Genomic DNA, 21595 nt, shown 5'->3' with positions numbered 1-21595 from the left:
GCGAGGAGGGAGTGTGCAGGGGAGAGCACAGCAAGGAGGGAGCGTGCAGGGGAGAGCACAGCAAGGAGGGAGCGTGCAGGGGAGAGCCCAGCAAGGAGGGAGCTGCAGGGGAGAGCACAGCAAGGAGGGAGTGTGCAGGGGAGAGCACAGCAAGGAGGAAACATGCAGGGGAGAGCACAGCAAGGAGGGAGCGTGCAGAGGAGAGCACAGCGAGGAGGGAGCGTGCAGGGGAGAGCACAGCATGGAGGGAGCGTGCAGGGGAGAGCACAGCGAGGAGGGGGCGTGCAGGGGAGAGCACAGCGAGGAGGGAGCATGCAGGGGAGAGCAAAGCAAGGAGGGAGCGTGCAGGGGAGAGCACAGCAAGGAGGGAGCGTGCAGGGGAGAGCACAGCAAGGTGGGAGCATGCAGGGGAGAGCACAGCAAGGAGGGAGCGTGCAGGGGAGAGCACAGCAAGGTGGGAGCATGCAGGGGAGAGCACAGCAAGGAGGGAGCGTGCAGGGGAGAGCACAGCAAGGAGGAAACATGCAGGGGAGAGCACAGCAAGGAGGGAGCGTGCAGAGGAGAGCACAGCGAGGAGGGAGCGTGCAGGGGAGAGCACAGCATGGAGGGAGCGTGCAGGGGAGAGCACAGCGAGGAGGGGGCGTGCAGGGGAGAGCACAGCGAGGAGGGAGCATGCAGGGGAGAGCAAAGCAAGGAGGGAGCGTGCAGGGGAGAGCACAGCAAGGAGGGAGCGTGCAGGGGAGAGCACAGCAAGGTGGGAGCATGCAGGGGAGAGCACAGCAAGGAGGGAGCGTGCAGGGGAGAGCACAGCAAGGAGGGAGCATGCAGGGGAGAGCACAGCAAGGAGGGAGCGTGCAGAGGAGAGCACAGCGAGGAGGGAGCGTGCAGGGGAGAGCACAGCATGGAGGGAGCGTGCAGGGGAGAGCACAGCGAGGAGGGAGCGTGCAGGGGAGAGCACAGCGAGGAGGGAGCATGCAGGGGAGAGCAAAGCAAGGAGGGAGCGTGCAGGGGAGAGCACAGCGAGGAGGGAGCGTGCAGGGGAGAGCACAGCGAGGAGGGAGCGTGCAGGGGAGAGCACAGCGAGGAGGGAGCGTGCAGGGGAGAGAGCAAAGCGAGGAGGGAGCGTGCAGGGGAGAGAGCACAGCGAGGAGGGAGCGTGCAGGGGAGAGCACAGCGAGGAGGGAGCATGCAGGGGAGAGCACAGCGAGGAGGGAGCGTGCAGGGGAGAGCACAGCAAGGAGGGAGCGTGCAGGGGAGAGCACAGCAAGGAGGGAGTGTGCAGGGGAGAGCACAGCAAGGAGGGAGTGTGCAGGGGAGAGCACAGCGAGGAGGGAGCATGCAGGGGAGAGCACAGCGAGGAGGGAGCGTGCAGGGGAGGGCACAGCAAGGAGGGAGTGTGCAGGGGAGAGCACAGCAAGGAGGGAGTGTGCAGGGGAGAACACAGCGAGGAGGGAGCGTGCTGGGGAGAGCACAGCGAGGAGGGAGTGTGCAGGGGAGAGCACAGCAAGGAGGGAGTGTGCAGGGGAGAGCACAGCGAGGAGGGAACGTGCAGGGGAGAGCACAGCAAGGAGGGAGTGTGCAGGGGAGAGCACAGCAAGGAGGGAGCGTGCAGGGGAGAGCACAGCGAGGAGGGAGTGTGCAGGGGAGAGCACAGCAAGGAGGGAGCGTGCAGGGGAGAGCACAGTGAGGAGGGAACATGCGTGGGAGAGGACAGTGAGGAGGAGGGAGCATTCGGGGGAGAGCACAGCGAGGAGGCAGCATGCAGGGGAGAGTATGGCGAGGACGGAGCGTGCGGGGGAGAGCACAGTGAGGAGGGAGTGTGCAGGGGAGAGCACAGCAAGGAGGGAGTGTGCAGGGGAGAGCACAGCGAGGAGGGAGCATGCAGGGGAGAGCACAGCGAGGAGGGAGCGTGCAGGGGAGGGCACAGCAAGGAGGGAGTGTGCAGGGGAGAGCACAGCAAGGAGGGAGTGTGCAGGGGAGAACACAGCGAGGAGGGAGCGTGCTGGGGAGAGCACAGCGAGGAGGGAGTGTGCAGGGGAGAGCACAGCAAGGAGGGAGTGTGCAGGGGAGAGCACAGCGAGGAGGGAACGTGCAGGGGAGAGCACAGCAAGGAGGGAGTGTGCAGGGGAGAGCACAGCAAGGAGGGAGCGTGCAGGGGAGAGCACAGCGAGGAGGGAGTGTGCAGGGGAGAGCACAGCAAGGAGGGAGCGTGCAGGGGAGAGCACAGCGAGGAGGGAGCATGCAGGGGAGAGCACAGCAAGGAGGGAGCGTGCAGGGGAGAGCACAGCGAGGAGGGAGCGTGCAGGAGAGAGCACAGCGAGGAGGGAGTGTGCAGAGGAGAGCACAGCAAGGAGGGAGCGTGCAGGGGAGAGCACAGTGAGGAGGGAACATGCGTGGGAGAGGACAGTGAGGAGGAGGGAGCATTCGGGGGAGAGCACAGCGAGGAGGCAGCATGCAGGGGAGAGTATGGCGAGGTCGGAGCGTGCGGGGGAGAGCACAGCGAGGTGGCAGAACTTTCATGTGAAACGTCTTCTACTTACTGTCAACAGGGTTTCTCATTGGATATGACTGCGTGTAGTTGTTCACACACTCAACTAACGGAGGGCTGATGGAAGCACAGTAATTTTCAACTGCTTTAATCTGGGACGGCCCCGGCGAGGAATCCGTACGGAATATGGCTTGGCAGTACTCCCGGCAGTTTGTGTGGCGCCCTGCATAGCTGCAGCAAACTGACCCCACTGAAAGAAGCACACAGACAGCACGGTCACAATGTACACCATGGTTCTTACATTCTTGCTCTATAATCATAATTTGTTGTTTCAGTCCAGCAAGACTTTGCAAAACGTCTGCCCCATTTGTAAAATAAACTCTAAGATATTGTACTGTAACTGTCCATATCTGTTCTAATGTAATACCAATGTGATGTCTGCCACTGACAATCAGGGCATGGTTAGTTGTGAGAAACGGAGAGACACCTGTAGCAATATTTACAGCTGTAGTAAGACTTACTGTCCTCAGCGCCGGGGACAGGATCTGCCACGATTGCGCTGCGGGCGTCCAGGCTTCTGATTTGTTTCCGCTGCAGCATTAATCCTTTAATGAGGGCACTAATTCTTGCTACATCTGTACTTATAACCCAGAATATCTGCACTGTAAGGCAGAATATCAGAGTTTCTGTAGGATTCAACGGCAGTGATAATGCAGAATATTGCACAATATTCCATCATAAGGCGCCAGTGTGAGCAATAACTTGTACTACATCTGAATACTGGGATACATTGAGTTATGTTGTGCAATAACTAGGGCCAATGACACAGATGCTGTAAATTGTAATATGCTGTGCTAACATTACCATTGATTGCTACGGAAAGGCTATGATACTGTGAACTACAATGTCATGTTAATACTGGCCAGTCACCCAGGATACACGTGTAGTTCCTTTGGCATCAGAATAAACAATGGGAAAGCTCAAGCAATTTATAATGCCACTGAGAAAAAAAGAAGTTCTTTAAAATGATATGGTTAGAAGCATGCACACCCCTTTACTCACCATTCCTTAAATAAGAATGTTGTATTTTGGTGCTCTTGCACTGTGAGGAACGTGCTGGCTTGGGTACCAGTAAATAAATACATAATGAAGCATTGTGCATTTTAAAGGCAATTAGCCATATTTACTAAGGGGTACTATTCTCGTTAGACACCTTCTACAGCAAGAACACACCTTCTTGCTCATCCACTTGAATGGGTCATAAGGTGTATTATGGCATAGCTCCACTTATTAAATATGGCCCAAAGTAATGCAAGCCAGATTAAACAAGCCTATTTAATGTAACGCTAACCTCAACCTATTTAACGCCCGCCAATCAACACAGTTTTCGCTAAAGCAAATAATGTGCCGTTAGCGAGGATGGCGTTATTTATAATGGCAGTTATTGTTCATGATATGCAAATGAGCTCATTATAGCCTAAAAATATATAATCATCCCGTGTTCACTAAGCTATGTTAACATCAGAGAAGCCACTGATTTATACAACACCAAACAGATTGACCTACGATCCACACTGTGAGATACCCGTGAACACACCTGAGATGTATGTATATATCGTTTGATTTATTTAGTACCAACAACAGTGTATGCAGCACTTTAAACAATTACAATACAGGGAAAATACAGTACAAACAATGGGGATAAGAGCAGCAAGTTAATGATAACATGCCACAGGGAAATCCTTCCCAGAAGAGCTTACAATCTAAGTGAGATACCTGGAAATATGTTAATTTAATTCATTTGGATATCATTTACATATTTCAATTGGCTTATTTCATAGGTATCTGAGGTGTGTTCACAGGTATGCCAACGCATAGAGTATTGTTAATCTATTTGTAGGTATAGAAAGGTCAATGGATCCTCTACCAAAATTGTTTCACTTTCTCCATACCTATGAGCTAATGAGCTCAACTATGGCTATTGTGTTTGCATATAAATGCATATAAATGCTGTGGTTAATCAGGCATTAACAGGAAAAATATTGGGACGTTCCTGTTTTAGGTAACGTCAAGTTATCTGCTCTGATTTAACGGAGCTTAGTCAATATATGGAATTAGATTTATTTGCATGGTGTCACCCTGACCAAGGTCTCCGATACGATCGAAACATTGGATTTCACATGGAAATAAATCTGAATGTTGCATTCAGCGATTCAATTACTTCACTAATCCATCCTATCGGTTTTGCCCGGCTAATGCTGTAAATTTCCAAGGCACTAGCACAGTATAGACAACAACTAAAAAACTGTAACAACTTACGTTTTAAAGATGCAAAAATCTGTACTCCTCTATTAACTTCACTTTTTAGTTACATACAGTATTTTGAAATGTGACTACCCAGGATATCTGTTTTCAGAGATCCAATGTGTTCCATGGTGATCGAAGCCAGGAGATGCCTAGTGGCCATAGCTATATTTTTTAAAGAATCGTTGATGCTGTTAAGATAAGATATTTAACACAATCGCTTGTTTTAATCATGGATGATGCACAGTAGTTCAAGTTGTTTATGGACTACTCATATGGGATTTCTAATATACATATCATTAATTATTGAATATGGTATGTATAAGTGTATATATATATATATATATATATATATATATATATATTCCACATGCCCTTTCTTGGAAGTAAGTGAAAACGTGGAACAAAGACCGTTAATACAATGTTAGGTACACAATTTCTAAATTCCATATTTACTTTAATGGCAAAACACCCTCTGTGAAGCTAAATTCATAGACAGCTCATTATGGAGGAACTATGAAACTTGAAGTCCAAAAAGATTTACGGTAATCATTGAACAAAAATGGACAGTGTAGGTGTTGTTCAGTTGATAGATCATATCTACAGTATGCAGAAAGGGTACCAGTATTGAAAACAGTAAAATATCTGTCTAACAATGAACCACTACAACAGTATACTTACTTTCATTTCTGTTAATACAGCTAAGCAGGGCATTCTAAAAGCAAAACAAGAGAACATTAGCAGCGTAAGCAATCTGTTTTCTCAATATTTCATTACTGGTCACTTATGTAAAACATTTAAACTGCACCAGTGCTTAATAAACTATTAATGTTGCGGCTAATAACCTAATAAAAAAATCCCATCAATCTTCATATTGTACAGAAAGAGGCAGATGTGAGGTCTGTTAACTCTGGTTCTTTTTCCGCAGATCACATCTTTTGCTAATGCAACAACAACAATGTGTTTTTGTGGTTTGGTACCCATAACGCAGCATTACATGTGTCGTTACACTTAACAATATATATATATATATATATACTGTATATATATGTATATATATGCATATATATATAACTTACACCAAAAATGAATACCGCATCAACTACCAATAAATAATGCTGTGTCTAAACCTTCCTAAATCAGAGAACTAAATCTGAAAAAGTAATAGCAGAGAAAAGATAAACTGCTAGGTGGTGCTAGAGGAAAATAATGAATATAAAAACACAGAGAAAAGAAACCTCTTAAAGAGCACTCAGACAAATGTTAGCAAAAAATAGAAAGGGTAATTTTATTAATCAAAAAATAACAGACATACAAACAACTAACTGAAGAACCTGCCTGACCAGAAATGAAAAGAAAATATAGAATGAAAAATAATTAAATTATATGCAATTAAATAGACCCAAAAATGTATAATAAAATATCCTAAAGTTGTAGCATCTTTGCGGGAACAAAATTCCCACAATGAAGCAAACCAAACCGGCCGGTCACATGAAAAAAACTAGGATACAGAATATCATAGGTCTACACAAAAAAAACCCATCATATGTGCTGTGCCATGGCAGTATATAGGTTAACAGCAATATGTCAGCCTATTGCCACTAATAAGATTATATAACAGAGGAGACATATACATGAATTATTTCAGTGACCCAAATACATAAATCAGAGTAAATGGGAAAAAAGAAAAAGGGATACACAATAATACTCAGCTCCTTAGTATGATGGCACTGCAATCATGGGTCAGCACAGTCCACAAAATAACATCCATAGATAAAGGACATTAGAATGGTACAAAAATAGACATAGACAGGCAGGGTCAGCAGCAGCAAAAATTAATTAAAATAGCCCACTGTTAGCTAGTGGGCTATTTTAATTTTTGCTGCTGCTGACCCTGCCTGTCTATGTCTATTTTTGTACCATTCTAATGTACATTATGTGCTGTATTTAATACATTTATTTTCATTCACCTGAGTGCTGTCTCCCTTTTTGCTGCTATGCGGTAATGTATACTTTTATATATATATATATATATATATATATATATATATATATATATATATATATATATATATATATATATATATATATATATGTAGCTCTGTGTAATTTTGGGGTTACATGTCTTTCTTCTCCTGTGCAATAATCCCTGTTAAAGGGCAGTTTGCCAGGAGTAATCATGGGGTTTGCCCTCACCTCCTGTGCTGTGTATTAATTAGTGAAGGAAGTGACATCAGACTCTGTGTCCACTTACAGTGACAGAGGGGCGGTGCCTACTGAAGCTATATAATATGCAGAACTTCCTGAATTTAGTGTGTGTGCCTCACCATCTGAGTGAGGTGAGTCTATCCAGCAACCTGTCAGGGCTCTGGCAGTGTTTGTGGCCCTCCCATTAGGGAGCGGTGTGGAAGACTATACCTCTTACTTCATTAGGGAGTAAGGGAAGAGCTAGACCTGCTTTCAGTGCCCTTGACTGGGAGTGTATGGTCAGGGACTTCCTTTGGGTTGGCAACCTGAGATGAGTGGCTAGATGGCAGTGACTACGATGGGTGGCTGTCCATGCGAGATGACAATAAAGGATGCCAAAGAAAGATATCGCTTCTGTCCTATGTGTGGAGTCACTTGGGAGGAAGGTGCACATAGAGGTTCTCTTTCAGAGACTCCTCCCTACTACGCTGGGGGGTCTGGAAGAGATGGAGGCGCTGTACCATGAGTGAGTATAACTCAGCATTACCTCATAAGCCAGTCCTGATGTCATTCCCATAATTCCATCAAGCGGGAGACTCAGGAGTCCTGTAAGCCAGCAGGTGCGCCACACTAGTATGCCATGTAACAGGGGTAAGAGTCCACATAGGGGGGGAATATGAGATTGCCCCGGGCAAACACCGTTACATATATATATATATATTGGAGTTGCAATAAGGTGAAAGAATACAGAAGACCGAAGTATTGCTATTCCACAAGACCCTTTCTCTTCCATTAACTTGGGCAATAAGTTGGCTACTGGCACTAGAAGGTGACTTGTGGGATAGCACCGCTTTATAATAAGGACTAAAATTATGTATATTTCCATTTTTATGACAGATCAATATTAAAGATAAATATTGAAAAGTTGTTAAATTTTCAGTTCAACCAAAAATCAATATTGTTATGAATTTATATTTTCATGTCCATTTCAACCGCCAAAACTCAATGGGTTAAATTTACTAAAAACATAGCACCAAAGCCGGGGGGAAACCTCATGTGAAAAACAGCATCAGTGATATAAAAAGAAAAACTCTCAACAAATGAGCCTTGTCTCGCATTATTACTTCTTATTGTGTTCTGGTTCAGTTTGTACGGAATGAAAGAAATGTCAAGGTTATTACATCTTACACAAAACTGTTCATGAATATGTTCAACGCCTTTCAGATGTGGCAAATGTATTTCGTATAGATAAAAGGAGGAATAATTATGGTGGCAGACGGGGATACAGAAGGTGCTTCAAGCAACTCGTAAAAGCTTCATTGTCACTATTGAGAAATGGCTGAAGTGGGGCAATTAGAGATACAGTTGTATTTATTAAGTGGAGCTAAATCATAAGGCACCATACAGACCATTCATTTGAATAAGCCATAATGAGCCTTTTACAGCACAGCAACATTTAATAAATCTGAGCCAAAATACCTTGGTACACTGACGTTATGATATGCAAATCCCTCTAAATGCATCACATTTCCGACAAAACAAAAACACATCTTGTGCAACTATGCATAACTCCATTTAAAGCAGCACAACAGACGGCATTGCGGTTTAATTATTATGAATTTTTTTTTGTTAATGACAGGACTGAAGCAGGGGGTCTCCGAAGCTCAACCGCGTTCATTTCAGCTCCGGGGACGCCCTGCTTCCAGAGATAATTACCTCCGTAGCCGTGCCAGTATCTGTGCAGATAGAGAACTTTGTGCCGGACATAATGAAGGCTTTAAATGTCCCAAGTCACGCGGGCCAATAGGAAGCCGTTATGTCATCCATTGCGGCACCCTATTGGCGAGCGTGACTGGGACATTTGAACTTCACAGGGATAGCAGAACCGCTACAGAGGTAAGTATCTCTGGAAGAAGACTGAACTTAACACAGCCACAGAGACCCCTTGCATCAATCCTGGAAAAAAAATTACAAATAAAATGCAATTTTAAAAGCTTTCAAAAGCACTATTCATCCCAAGGGCAGTACAAATGACACAGGGTCAGCCCTTAAGGTTGCAGCAAAGGAGATTTCACCAGCAACAAAGGAAAGGGTTCTTTACAGTAAGGGCAGTTAAAATGTGGAATTCATTACCCATGGAGATTGTGATGGCAGATACAATAGACTTGTTCAAAAAAAGGTTGGACATCTTTTTAGCAAGGAAAGGTATACAGGGATATACTTAATAAGTAAACATGGGAAGGATGTTAATCTGATTGCCAATATTGGAGTCAGGATGGAATTTATTTTTCCCCTTATGAGATTTCATTAGATGATATTTCACTGTTTTTTTTTGTTTGCCTTCCTCTGGATCAATATACTGTAAGTACAAATATAGAATAAAGTATCTGTCGTCTAAATTTAGCATAGGTTGAACTTGATGGACGTATGTCTTTTTCAACTTCATCTACTATGTAACTATGTAACCATGTAACTATGTAACTATGTGTAGCCCTTGTTCCCCCGTACCTGGGAAGGAACTACCGGTACTGCTATTACCTGTCAGGCAACCAGGAGGCCTGAGCCTCCGCCACTGAGAGCCCGGGGTGATATCTGGGTCGTCTCGGTGCAGCGCCTCTACCTGTAAGGGATCCCAACATGGTGGAATAGGCCCCTTACAGGAACAATAACAATAATACACACAGTCAGGTATATAACAACAACCTTTACTGAACACAGACCACAGTACCCTGTACCATACAGTATAACGATGGCCCAACCTGATACCACCAGTAAGGGTCCCCTAAAGTACATTGGGGTGCTTGGCACCAATACCCTGATATATATGTAATACCCTGATCCAGCGACGGCACCGTCCACGATGGCGTCCGTCTCTGTGTTGCGTGGTCTCCGGTAGGAGGGTCCCACCTTTAAGAGCCTCTGTACTTAGGTGGTCCGATCCCAGACCACAGGGCCGAAATTACCGTGCGGCGTCTTCACTGTGTCCCTGACACTAAGAGCAAAATAGGGAAGCATCCCTATCTAGGGGACTTCCCTGAAGCAACCACAAACTCCTTTGATTGGGGCTTATCTGGGACCTAAGGGGGTTCTCTGGCATAGTCTGAGTGCCACTGACACTCAGACCTTACCTTCCTCTTGTCTGTCCTGGCGCCAACTGCCCTGAGCGCGCCAAATGTATATTTTCCTCACAACCGGGATTGCTGCAGCCCTATTTGCTGTACTGCGCCGTGTGACTTCTCCTCTGGTGGATGCTGAGGAATGTAGTTCCCCTGCAGAGCAAATGTCTAATGGCTGCCGCTTGCGCTATGCAGTGAGCATGCGCAAGGTGTTCAAAGATGGTCACCGGACCTGGGATGCTCTGCGCATACGCGTGGAGTCCCAAGATAGCCACCACCTGCAATGATGAGCTCCGGCGACTGGATCGCCCCTGCTACCACCTGCCTCGCAACTCCCGACACTCCACAGCGTCCCGATAGCCGCCCCCTCCCGCAGCCCGGAGGTAAGAGGGGGACATAGCAACATATGTAACTATGTAGCTATGCAATGCAGCATGTTCTGCTGCTTTAATGCACTGTTGAAATGCAATGTGTATCACTTATGTTTCTGTTTCATTGCAAAGCTTGATGTTAAATGATACGGTATAGCTAGATGGAGCATCAGACGCAATGCTCATCAGCACATGTTTCCAATCAGCAGACACAGGCAGGCGATATCCAATTTTTACCCAGTTCATTTCCAGAGAATCGCAATGTATTGTTTTGTAAAGTGGTGCAATAATTGTTTCTGCAAAGTGTAGCAATGGAAGTATATACTATATGTAGCCAGGTCTCCCCAGCCTGTCAGCACCCCCCTCACCTTGCTGACGATCGCGGGTGCCGCCGAGTCAAATGGCGGCACCGCGCGGCGATCACAGGGGTGAGGGCGGTCAGGCCCCGGCTCGGGGGTTGCCGGGGACGCGTGCAGCCGGCTGCCAAGGCCGCACGCGCGTTACAGGGCTCCCGGCGCTCCCGGAGCCGGGCGGTGAGGGCGCCGCCATGTTGCGCCAGTTCGCGTATGCGCGGTAAGCCCCGGCGGCCCGACAGAGTCGCGCATGCGCAGAAGGTACCCTAGAGCCAGGGAACAGTTGTGTGAGGGCAGGGACCATACAGGAGAGGTTGCGGCGGCCATTAGGGATTCGCGCAGGCGCAGGGAAGGCGCGCCAGCGGCCCCAATGTAATTGCAGCCTCCACGGGACTACAACTTCCATGAGGCTTAGGGCCAAGCACACCAGGTGCCTTAGTGTGGCCAATGAGGGCCAAGGATCTCTAGAGGGAGAAAGGAGATACATTGTTTGGGCTTGCAGCTACGCAGTCAGTTGGAGCAGCGGAGCAGAAGGGGAAGGAAGGGTGCAGGGAGCGAGTGAAGCTACTGCATCGCGTAAGGTCCCCCCTCTCCCAGGTAGGCCCCAACTCCCCACCAGGTTAGTGGGTAATTGATAAGGACGGCCCCAGTTAGGGACCCTGCCCTTAGTGAGTGCTGTCTTGTCAGAGTCACGGCTGTCAGTGCTGTGAGGTCTGACAGGCAGGCACAGTGTTTGTGCAGCACGGTTGCTGCACGGACCAAGTAAGTGGCCGTGCGTTACTGCAAGTACTAGTTAGTTAGAGTCAGGACCGGGAAGAGCTAGGGGGGCGAGATAGGCCAGTTAACCCATTAGGTCCCAGGTAGGTCCTCACTTCCCAGTTTGTGGTGCTACAGGGACAGGCCCTAGGTTAGGGACCGTGTCATGTAGTGCCAGTGTTAGATAGGGATCAGCGGATGCTGCAGTTCCAGTGAAGAGGTCTGGGTGCAAGTCAATACCCAGAGATCAGAGACTATCTCCAGGGTGGGATCGCCCCTGGCGGACCCCAAGCAAGGATTCACCGGACCAGATCAGACGGGATCCAGAACGACTGATCCTTTGTGAAGCTGTTGCTGCTCCGAGCATCGGAGTGCTCGGCAGGTACTATACATATACAAGTGCACCAACGGGCCCTTAGTATAATAGTGACTGCGCAGTCACCCATTGCCTTTCTGCAAGAGTGCGGGACATTGGGTGGGGTTTCTATGGACACTGGGTGGGATCACCTGGTGTTGGGAAAGCGTCCTGTGCGACGCAGTAGTGTCTCCTCTAGAGAGGGACACATGTTATTGGGTGTGATGTTATAACTCTGTGATGTTATGAGTATAATTGTTATGTAAGAGATATCATTTGTTCATTCAGTAAACCTGTTATCCATAATACTGGTGTATGTGGTTTCTGGGTGGGTTCCTATGTTAGGGTCATTCTACATTCCCATAGAATCCTACATAGGTGGAAGCGCTGAAACCGAGAACGTTCCAGAGGATTCACCCCAGGCTCTCACTAGCGGAGGCTCAGGCCTCCTGTGAGCCTGCAGGTATATGCACCACACCTGGTAACACTGCATGTTCTACGCACCCACACTATATATGCGATTGGGTGGGGTGGAATACCCGTTACATATATATATATACACCACAATTATTAAGGTTATGGTGGGTAAAAAAAGTGACAAAAACCCTCCACAGTAAAGCATAAAGCAACTGTAAATATTACTGTATGCTCATTTGCATGTCTTGACAGGTCTGCAACCCTATCTTTCCCCATTATCGCCCAGCATACAGCGCTTCCACTGCAGCAAGGGATTCTGGGAAATGACATGCAAATGAGCACACAGTAATACGAGCTTGAGACAAAAGGTGGCATTGTGTGCTCATTTGCATGTCATTTCCCAGAATCCCTTGCTGCAGTGGAAGCGCTGCATGCTGGGCGATAATGGGGAAAGATAGGGTTGCAGACCTGTCTAAGACATGCAAATGAGCATACAGTAATATTTACAGTTGCTTTATATATATATATATATATATATATATATATATATATATATATATATATATATATATATATATATATATATATAAAATTATAGTAATTATTCATACCTCTACACCCAGAATTAAATTCCTACCTCGTGTTCTTTCCGGCAGACTTTTAAAATATCGTTTGTTGAAGATGCCTGGAACAAAAAGATATACTAATACTTTAGTAAAGAAAATGGCTCAAATCAAAATGTACTGTCACACAAAAGGGTAGAAAAAGTTAATCAGAAGGAACACATGCCGTGAAAATCACTTTAGCCGAATGTAAAAATACCTGGTTAAAACTGTGTATAAAAGCTGGCAAACCCAGCGTAGGATGATAAGAGCCAAGATAAGGATATATAGTATAGAGCTAATGTGAGGATCAGTAGAATGTTTAGTGTGAAGAGGGGAGTAGAACATTAAAGTAGCTTTGGTTACAAAATGTAAGAACCATGAAGAAGGGGAGGTCATCAACGTAGCCCAGAATTGCTAGTTACAGTACTTTTTATGTGGAACGGTTTTCAAGGATATGCTGTACTAGCTAAGATTCACTTTGTGGTAAACACATTCAGTTCAGTGGATTTACAGCTACAGTATATGACTGACTCAATTATCAATAATCCATTTGCTGATGGGCGCAACAAAACCTTTAACATTTAATCAGCCAGGGTTAGTTCTCAAGCTTTGAATTGAATTATATGCACTAAATAGAGAGATGCTACACAGATGTGCAAACAGTTTTTTTTCCATCTGCATGATGTGATAAAAATGAATATATATATATATAACTGTGCGCAGGATTTAGACCGTTATCCATTAAATTGCGATTGTGGCATTATTGCAATTAAATTCTCATTGACTTCTAAGGTTGTTTTAGTGTGACAGTCCCTTAATCCAGGGGTGCGCATGCTATTTGTTTGCACCCCCTGCCTGCTCTTCCCACAGTTTGCGCCCTCCCCCCCTTACCATTCCTCCGGCATTGGCGGCGTAATTTGACGTCACGACGTCACATTGCAATGGCAACGAGTTGCCATTTGAGCCCACGGCATCACTTGACTACACGTTGTCATGGCGACGCGTTGGAAGAAGCCGGCGGAGAGAATGTAAGAGACATACAGAGGCCTTGAAATTGGCATTTCATGTAAATGTTGTGGGGAAGAGTGCGTGGCCTCTGTAAGCGCCGCACCCCTCCCCTCCCAGAAAATTTAGCGCCCCCAGTTTGCACATACCTGCCTAATCTGCAGTATCGCCGTTTTATGAGTACCCCTTTAAAATCCTATATTATTAAATACATGCTCATTATGGGGCCAATTTAGCGTTGACAAGCGACAATGGAGTTATAGGGCTAACTTACTGTGTAAAAATAAGAACTCAATCAGAGTTGCAACAAACAAAAAAGACACATAAATGGCATTTAGTGCTGGGATTGTTAAACCTACGACCCGAGATCCGTCTACGCCAAATTTATTTAAATGATTTCTGCGTTAGTGTACACCAGTTAAATGGCGCCCCTGTAAAACAATGTAATTCTATACTCCCCGCCAGGACTCCAGGATTGCGCCTTCCAGGGCCACAAACAGATTTCCTGGGGCCCAGGACTAGAGTTACGTTACGCCCTTTAATCTGGCACTGCCTGGCACTGAATGCTTTACAGGACAATAGACCAAGAGGCAGGAGAAGAAGGGAAATACATGTAGCCGGGACCCCGTTTTTCCCCAATTGGATGAAGGGGAGGTGCACCAAGGGAACGCTCCGATACGGAGGTTCCGCACAAGAGGGAGCCGCCATGTTAGGTTGGCGCCAGCGCAGAATTGGTCCGGCCGGAGTTTGCGCATGCGCAAGGCAGGGACAAAAAGCCCGCGAAGGAGGAGAGCTAGGGTCCCAGCAGCCCCCGCGTTTCCTCCGTGACGCGTCAGAACTAATCAGGTACGGGAGGAGGGAGGAAAAGGAAGTGGAGGGGCGCACGAGGGTTGAGAGCTAGCTGACGGAGGAAGGAGAAGGAGCTCTGGTGTAGGGAGGCTGCCGCCCCTACCTAGGCCGCATGCCCCAGGCCCAGTTAGACCCTGAGCCCCAGTAGCGTGCAGCTGAGCTAGGGACTGGCCATAGTAAGGTTCCGGATCCCCTTACTGTGCTACGAGTCATACCAGGCCCCACCACTAAGTCGCAGCGTGTCTGGGGGGGATCGCCCCGGACATCTACGGTTGATGTCATCTACGCCCTCGCCGATCCTTTATGAAGATAGTTGCAGGTAAAACGTCAAGTGCACCAACGGTACCATTCTCACTCCGGGACACGGTGGCTGCGCAGTCACACATTTATACACCTACTGACTCACTTGAAGGGGGGGTGGGAAACGTACTCCAAGGGGGAGCTGGACACAGGGTGGGATCACCCGGTGGAGGGAGAGGGAGCGTTCCAAGGATGCTGGTAGTAGTGTCTCCTCTAGAGAGGGGCACCTGTGATTACGTTACTGGTTGCATAAGTAAAACATATTGGTTACGGTATTGCTGTGCGCGTCTGTGTTCATGTACATTAGTCCTGCGAAGGCCCACTTCCCCTAGGGCGGAAGCTATCGCAGGTGGAGGCGCTGCACCAAGGCATAGGTATTGTGAGCACCCCAGGCTCTCCGTGGCAGAGGCTTAGGCCCTGTGAGCCTACAGGTTATATAGCACATGGTAGTGGTCTGCGTTCGATAGGAACCAGGGATACATTTGGAGGCGCTGCTGAGATCTTAGACCTGGGTGCCCCCGGAAAAAAAAAATATATCGCCCTGGCCCTTCCTTTGCATCAAGAAATACGCGACTGGGCACGACAAATGCGCACGCCCACCCGCCGCGCAGTGGCGGTGACCTGAGTACCCATGGCTTTACCCTTAGAGACATTGCAAACGGGCTTACGACAACTACCGGGTTTTGCCAAAGCCCGCCTGGTAGACGTACTCATAGATCAAGATTCTAAGTGGAACACCTTGCTCGTAGATTGTCTGCGAGATCTAGTAGTTCTTCAGCCTACCGCCCCGCAATATCTGCCATTTCCGAACTCTCCGTCCGGCGGCAGCCCCTTAGTCTATCCCCTTCGGGACCCCTCTGTGGGGGAACTTGGTGACGACGACCCGACGCTCCCCTTTGCTCACTACACCGCGACCGAGGCGGGTAGTTGTCCGTCAGAATGTAGCTACCCCGGGTCTAGCGCCTCTGAAGAAGCGGGGGTGCGTAGTGATATACTGCAGAAACGAAATGATAAGATAGACCAGTTAACCACCCCCTCAAGCTTGCCGCCGTTAGTGGAAGCGCTTACCCTGGCCACGCATTCCCAAAGCTACCGGAAATTAAAGGCCTTCTCGGGGACTCTACCTGTGCCCACGGGGGAGGACGGGATAGACCCTTGGAAGGAGCATACCAGGGGAGTAATGGAAGAATGGTCTTGTACCGATGTAGTGAAACGCCAGCGGCTCATGGAGTGCTTGATACCCCCGGCGTCCACCTTGATCAGTATCCACCGAGAGCAGTACCCCGATCTGACAGCTCGTATGATGATTGAGTTTCTGGTCGAGGCCTATAGTGCGACCGAGGATGATGGGGCCTTGTGGGCTTAGTACTACGCCATAAATCAAAAGGAGGGAGAAGATTTGTCTGCCTATATCCACCGCGTGCAAATCTCCCTGGGTCCCCTCCTGCATCATAAATACTTGGCTGCATCCCAGATGGATGAATACCTTCGCAAACAATATCTACGGGGGCCCAGTCCTACTCATCCTATTGCAAACATGATTCGCGATAATCTCACTCGAGGGCCTCCCCCCTCGTTTATCAAACTGTTACAGCAAGTGAAAGAGCACGAAACACATCTCATGCTTCACTCCCCACAGAAGTCTAAAGCAGCCAGCAACCCTAAACCCAAAGGGGGTGCTGAAAAGAAGGAAGATCCGCCGGATAAACCAGACCCGGAGAGACCAAAATACCCTGGCCGAACCTCGCCTCAGTATGATCGCCGTACCTCCTCCCGAGATATGTCCTGCTATAAATGCGGGAAAAAGGGGCACATCTCCTACGATTGTCGGATGGGGGACTCTCGCCACCGGAGCCCGTCACCCAAGAAATTCACGCCTCAGGCCATGATATGTGGTGTATACGCGACCAGCCCTGAAGCCCCTGCTTCCACCCAAAGTGGCGGCGAACCCGAAGAGGAGAGTAACCGCGTGGGGCCAGTAGCGCTGATCCGAGTACTAGTAGACGGTATCTACTCCTCTGCCCTGCTGGATACAGGATCCCAAGTAACCATCATATATCAAGGATTCTACGATCGACACCTACAGAAGCGTCCTCTGAAATTGGCCGGGCATATCAAAGTAAGAGGGCTGAGCAATGATGACTACCCTATTGATAGCATAGTGACCGTGGACTTGGAGATACAACAGCTCAACACTGGGAAGTCGCATCCCATGAAGGTGGACGCCTTGGTGTGTCCGGAACCCAAAGAGACACCTAAGTATCCCATCATCCTGGGTACGAATGCTGACATTGTACAAGCAGTCATCCGGGCCTATCTACACGAAACTAACGAACTGCCCATGTCCAGTCTACAGCTACAACTGATCCAGGTGGACCCGGAATCCCCTCCGGCCCCCGCGGAGGACCACGGACTGAGGTTCTGCGGCCGGGCAGAGCTGACCCGGCTCTTACCGGGAGAAACGCAGAGGGTACCCGCCTGGTGTGCATATGCGGAACGAGTAGGCGAGGAGCAGCTCTTTTCTCTCGAAAGTACGCCTGAAGAAGATGTCCGCCGAGGGTATCGGCTAATACCGGAATGTCGGGATTGGCCGACCGCTATCCCCCGTCTAATTTATGTGATGGTCCAAAATCTTTCGCCCTTCCCCATGGCCATCGACGCGGGACAAAGGATAGGGAGGATTTACCCCGTCAGCTCGGTGAATGAGGCCATGCAAGTAAAAGCCACCACAGTGGACTATCACGAAGCGCCGCTAGACTTCGACTTCGGCTCGTCCGGATTGTCGGATACCTGGAAGGAGCGGCTGCGAGTACAGCTGGAGGAGAGATGACCCGTATTCTCTACTGGAGAGATGGATGTGGGGTGTAGCCGACACGCCCAACACACCATTCGGATGACTGATACCAAGCCCTTCAGGGAACGTTCCCGCCAGCTCGCCCCCAAGGACGTGGAAGATGTACGCGCGGTCCTTCACGAAATGGAAGAAGCCGTAATCGTCACAGAGTCACGAAGTCCTTACGCCTCGCCTATAGTGGTAGTGCGCAAGAAGAATGGGATGGTGAGGTTATGTGTAGACTACTGGACCCTTAACAACCGAACCTTACCGGACCAGTACAATCTTCCCCGTATAGAAGAAAACCTGGACGCGCTACATGGAAGCAAATGGTTCAGTGTGTTGGACCTACGGTCCGGGTACTATCAGGTACCTATGAGTCATGAGGATCAAGAGAAAATGGCGTTCATTTGTCCCTTGGGGTTCTACCAATTCACCCGTATGCCCCAAGGCATATGTGGTGCCCCCTCCACCTTCCAGCGGCTAATGGAGAAGACTTTAGGAGACCTAAACCCCCGAGAATGTCTCGTGTACTTGGATGACATCATAGTCTTCGGGAAGACCTTGGAGGAACATGAGGCTCGCCTCCTGAAAGTACTTGACCGATTAGCGCGAGAAGGACTTAAGCTCTCTTTAGATAAATGCCATTTCTCCAGAACCTCGGTGACTTACGTGGGACACATAGTGTCCGCTGAAGGAATCGCTACGGACCCAGCCAAAATAGAAGCCGTCGTCAAGTGGCCCTGACCTGACAATGTAGGGGAGTTACGATCGTTCCTGGGGTTCTGCGGTTATTATCGCAGGTTTGTGGAGGGGTACTCCCGACGGGCCAAAGCCCTCAACGGCCTCCTCAAGATATATCCGGAAGACACCGTCCGGAAGGCTACACCTGCCTGACAACCCTTCGGGGACAAATGGACGACAGAGTGCGAATAAGCCTTCCAGGACCTAAAACAGAGTTTAACCGCGGCTCCCGTGTTGGCCTATGCAAATCCCGAACAACCATATATCTTACATGTGGATGCTAGTCTGCATGGGCTAGGGGCGGTGTTACATCAAAAATATCCCGAGGGACTACGACCAGTAGCTTATATCAGCCGCAGCCTGACATCCAGTGTACAGAACTATCCCGTGCACAAACTGGAGTTCTTGGCCCTCAAGTGGGCCATTGTCGACAAGCTTCGTGATTATTTGTATGGTGTGCCATTTGAGGTGCGGACCGACAACAATCCACTTACCTATATTATGACCTCAGCTAAACTCGACGTGGCCGGCCATCGCTGGTTGGCTGCCCTGTTCAATTACAACTTCACTCTGAAATATAAGCCCGGGCCCTTAAACATTGGCGCTGATGCCCTGTCTAGGCGACCAGGGTTGGCCACTACACCCGATGAGGACGGTGGGAAGAGATCCCGGGACCCGGACTAAGAGCGCTATGTGGTACCGCTGCCACAGTCAATGATCAAGTGGCATTCTCAGAATTACGGGTGGCCGACTCCCTAGGGTGCACATCCAACGCTATACCGGAGGCTTATCGGGATCCCAGTGGCATGCACGTTAATCCAGACAAGATCATAGCCTGGAAAGATATGGTACGCTACCCGGTCGCAGGGGCCATTCGCTGTGCTATCCGGCAAAATCGTCCGGCCCTCCTCAGACAAGCTCCGGGGGATGTAGTAGGTATACTAATGCGGGAAGCCGACAAGTTCGAACTAAGAGACAATCTGCTGTACAGAGTGGTAGAGTATCATAACCACCCAAATAGGAGACAATTAGTACTACCCAAAAGACTACAGTACTTGGTACTGAGGGCTCTTCACGATGAACATGGTCATTTGGGAGTTGACAAGACTTTCGGTCTAGTGAGAGATCAATTTTTCTGGCCCAAAATGAGAGAAGCAGTAGAGCATCACTGTCGACGGTGTGTGCGGTGTATTTGGCGAAAGACATTACCCACTCGGGCCGCCCCAATGGGCCACTTAAAAAGCACAGGGCCTATGGACTTAGTGTGTATGGACTTCCTATGCATTGAACCTGACAGCTGCGGCATAGGCAATGTGCTGGTCATCACGGATCATTATACTCGCTACGCCCAGGCCTTCCCGACCAAAGATCAGAAAGCCATCACAGTGGCCAAGGTGCTCTGGGAAAAGTACTTTATGCATTATGGGCTCCCTCAACGACTTCATTCCGATCAGGGGAGAGACTGTGAAAGCAACTTAATAAAAGAACTGCTGAAAATCTTGCACATCGCTAAGTCTTGAACTACGCCCTACCACCCCGAAGGGGATACATTGCCGGAATGGTTCAACCGCACGTTATTGGACATGCTAGGCACCTTAACGGGGGTGGAAAAGACTGAATGGAGTCGACACGTGGAAACGCTAGTGCATGCCTACAATTGCACGCGACATGACTCCACGGGTTTCTCTCCGTACTTCCTCATGTTTGGACGAGAAGCACGACTGCCGGTGGATATACGACTGAGAGTCTCCACCGATGGGGTACAGAACACTACTCATTTCCGATATGTACAGCGATTGCAAGAGAGTCTGCAACGGGCCTATGTACAAGCTGAGAAATCTACTGAAAAACTGAACGGGAATAAACGGCGGTACGATCACAAAATTAAACACAGAGACATTAAACCCGGTGACGCCGTACTTCTCCGTAACCTGGGAGTGCCGGGAAAACATAATTTGGCTGACCGATGGAGGGAGGGAGTGTATGAGGTAGCCTCACAAATGCCTGGCCTTCCAGTCTACCGCATCAAGGACTCGGAGGATCGGGGGAAGACATGGCACCGGAATCATTTGCTCCCTATTTCCCGAGTGGAAGAGGGGGATTTGGAGTGGCCGGCATCCCCGTTGGATGGGGAAGGGACCTCGGAAGACGACATGTCAAGGAACCCAACCGTTCAAGAAGATCCACAAGAAGGAACCTCTCAAAGGGGCCCTCAACAGAGCGTACCTCCCGATGGAGCTACAGGTAAAGGTCGCGGGGAGCATTCACCCCAGGGGGTGGCTCCGGAAAATTCATCACTGGACCCACTAAGCCCATGTTTTGCACCAAGTCGGGATAATTTAGAGACTGTAACCCCCTCAAGGGAAGAGCTCGAGATTCAAGACCAAAATAGTCACTCCCCCAAGGGAGTGACCGAACAGTCGTTAAGGCAAAGCCAAAGGAACGAGCAACCTCCAATGAGGATCAGTTTGGGGCACCCCACTATGAGGCTCAGCAGTGGGCCCGCAGCCGCGTACAATCAGTAATTGTGATGTTCAGCGAGATGTACAATCTGATTTAAGAGAGTAATGTGTCATGTGTTATGCAATTTTTCATTATATAATGTTGTACCAGTTCAAAGGTATTGTCCAAGCGGGAACGTTGGAATCCACAGGGGGAGGATGTAGCCAGGACCCCGTTTTTCCCCAATTGGATGAAGGGGAGGTGCACCAAGGGAACGCTCCGATACGGAAGTTCCGCACAAGAGGGTTAGGTTGGCGCCAGCGCAGAATTGGTCCGGCCGGAGGTTGCGCATGCGCAAGGCAGGGACAAAAAGCCCGCGAAGGAGGAGAGCTAGGGGAGGAGGGGAGTTAGGGGACTAGGGTCCCAGCAGCCCAAGCGTTTCCCCCGTGACGCGTCAGAACCAATCAGGT

The 21595-nt window shown here is 48.8% G+C and overlaps 1 protein-coding gene across 1 annotated transcript in view; it reads right to left on the bottom strand.

Annotated features, from left to right (window-relative positions):
- RECK (reversion inducing cysteine rich protein with kazal motifs) overlaps positions 1–21595 on the bottom strand; it is a 244147-nt gene that overhangs the window by 144889 nt on the left and 77663 nt on the right. The window contains exons 6-8 of the mRNA XM_075588575.1: positions 12985–13032; positions 5474–5507; positions 2541–2738 (exon numbers count right to left, since the gene is read on the bottom strand). Of these exons, the coding sequence (XP_075444690.1) occupies positions 2541–2738; positions 5474–5507; positions 12985–13032 (280 nt within the window). The remainder of the gene's footprint in view (positions 1–2540; positions 2739–5473; positions 5508–12984; positions 13033–21595) is intronic.

This window comes from Ascaphus truei, chromosome 2 (assembly GCF_040206685.1).
Source record: "Ascaphus truei isolate aAscTru1 chromosome 2, aAscTru1.hap1, whole genome shotgun sequence".
Taxonomy (NCBI): domain Eukaryota; kingdom Metazoa; phylum Chordata; class Amphibia; order Anura; family Ascaphidae; genus Ascaphus; species Ascaphus truei.
Note: the sequence above shows the minus strand (reverse complement) of the source record. Positions and strands in the feature narration are given on the sequence as shown.